Genomic DNA, 973 nt, shown 5'->3' on the forward strand with positions numbered 1-973 from the left:
CCACAGTCATCAGTACGGTCGCATTTCCAACGGGTTGGTATACATTTACCATTATCGCATTGGAACTCATCTGGTCGGCATGTTGGAGGAGCGCAGTCTACCTCATCTGAATTATCGCCACAGTCATCGGTACGATCGCATTTCCAACCTGTTGGTATGCATTTACCATTATCACATTGGAACTGTCCAGATGAGCATGTTGGAGCAGTGCAGTCGACCTCATCTGAGTTATCGTCACAGTCATCGGTACGATCGCATTTCCAACCTGTTGGTATGCATTTACCATTATCACATTGGAACTGTTCAGATGAGCATGTTGGAGCAGCGCAGTCGACCTCATCTGAGTTATCACCACAGTCATCGGTACGATCGCATTTCCAACCTGTTGGTATGCATTTACCATTATCACATTGGAACTGTCCAGATGAGCATGTTGGAGCAGCGCAGTCGACCTCATCTGAGTTATCACCACAGTCATCGAAACCCTCACATTTCCAACCTACTGGTATGCATTTCCCATTATCACACTGAAATTGTTCAGATGAACATATTGGAGCAGCGCAGTCGACCTCATCTGAGTTATCGCCACAGTCATCGGTACGATCGCATTTCCAACCTGTTGGTATGCATTTACCATTATCACATTGGAACTGTTCAGATGAGCATGTTGGAGCAGCACAGTCGACCTCATCAGAGTTGTCTCCACAGTCATCGGTACGGTCGCATTTCCAACGGGTTGGTATACATTTACCATTTTCGCATTGGAATTGTCCAGATGAGCATGTTGGAGGAGCGCAGTCGACCTCATCTGAATTATCACCACAGTCGTCGGTACGGTCGCATTTCCAACCTGTTGGTATACAGTTACCATTATTGCATTGAAATTGTTCAGATGAGCATGTTGGAGCAGCGCAGTCGACCTCATCTGAATTATCGCCACAGTCATCGGTACCATCGCATTTCCAACCTACTG

The 973-nt window shown here is 46.6% G+C and overlaps 1 protein-coding gene across 1 annotated transcript; it reads right to left on the reverse strand.

Annotated features, from left to right (window-relative positions):
- Positions 1-16: 16 nt before the first annotated feature.
- LOC117105200 (low-density lipoprotein receptor-related protein 4-like) lies at positions 17-965 on the reverse strand (the record flags this gene model as incomplete). Its single annotated transcript, XM_033246269.1, has 1 exon — positions 17-965. A coding segment is annotated over one exon (949 nt), but the record flags the coding sequence as incomplete, so codon positions are not given.
- Positions 966-973: the final 8 nt, after the last annotated feature.

Source organism: Anneissia japonica, unplaced genomic scaffold (assembly GCF_011630105.1).
Source record: "Anneissia japonica isolate Jap-2015-1 unplaced genomic scaffold, ASM1163010v1 scaffold124836_len973_cov107, whole genome shotgun sequence".
Taxonomy (NCBI): Eukaryota; Metazoa; Echinodermata; class Crinoidea; order Comatulida; family Comatulidae; genus Anneissia; species Anneissia japonica.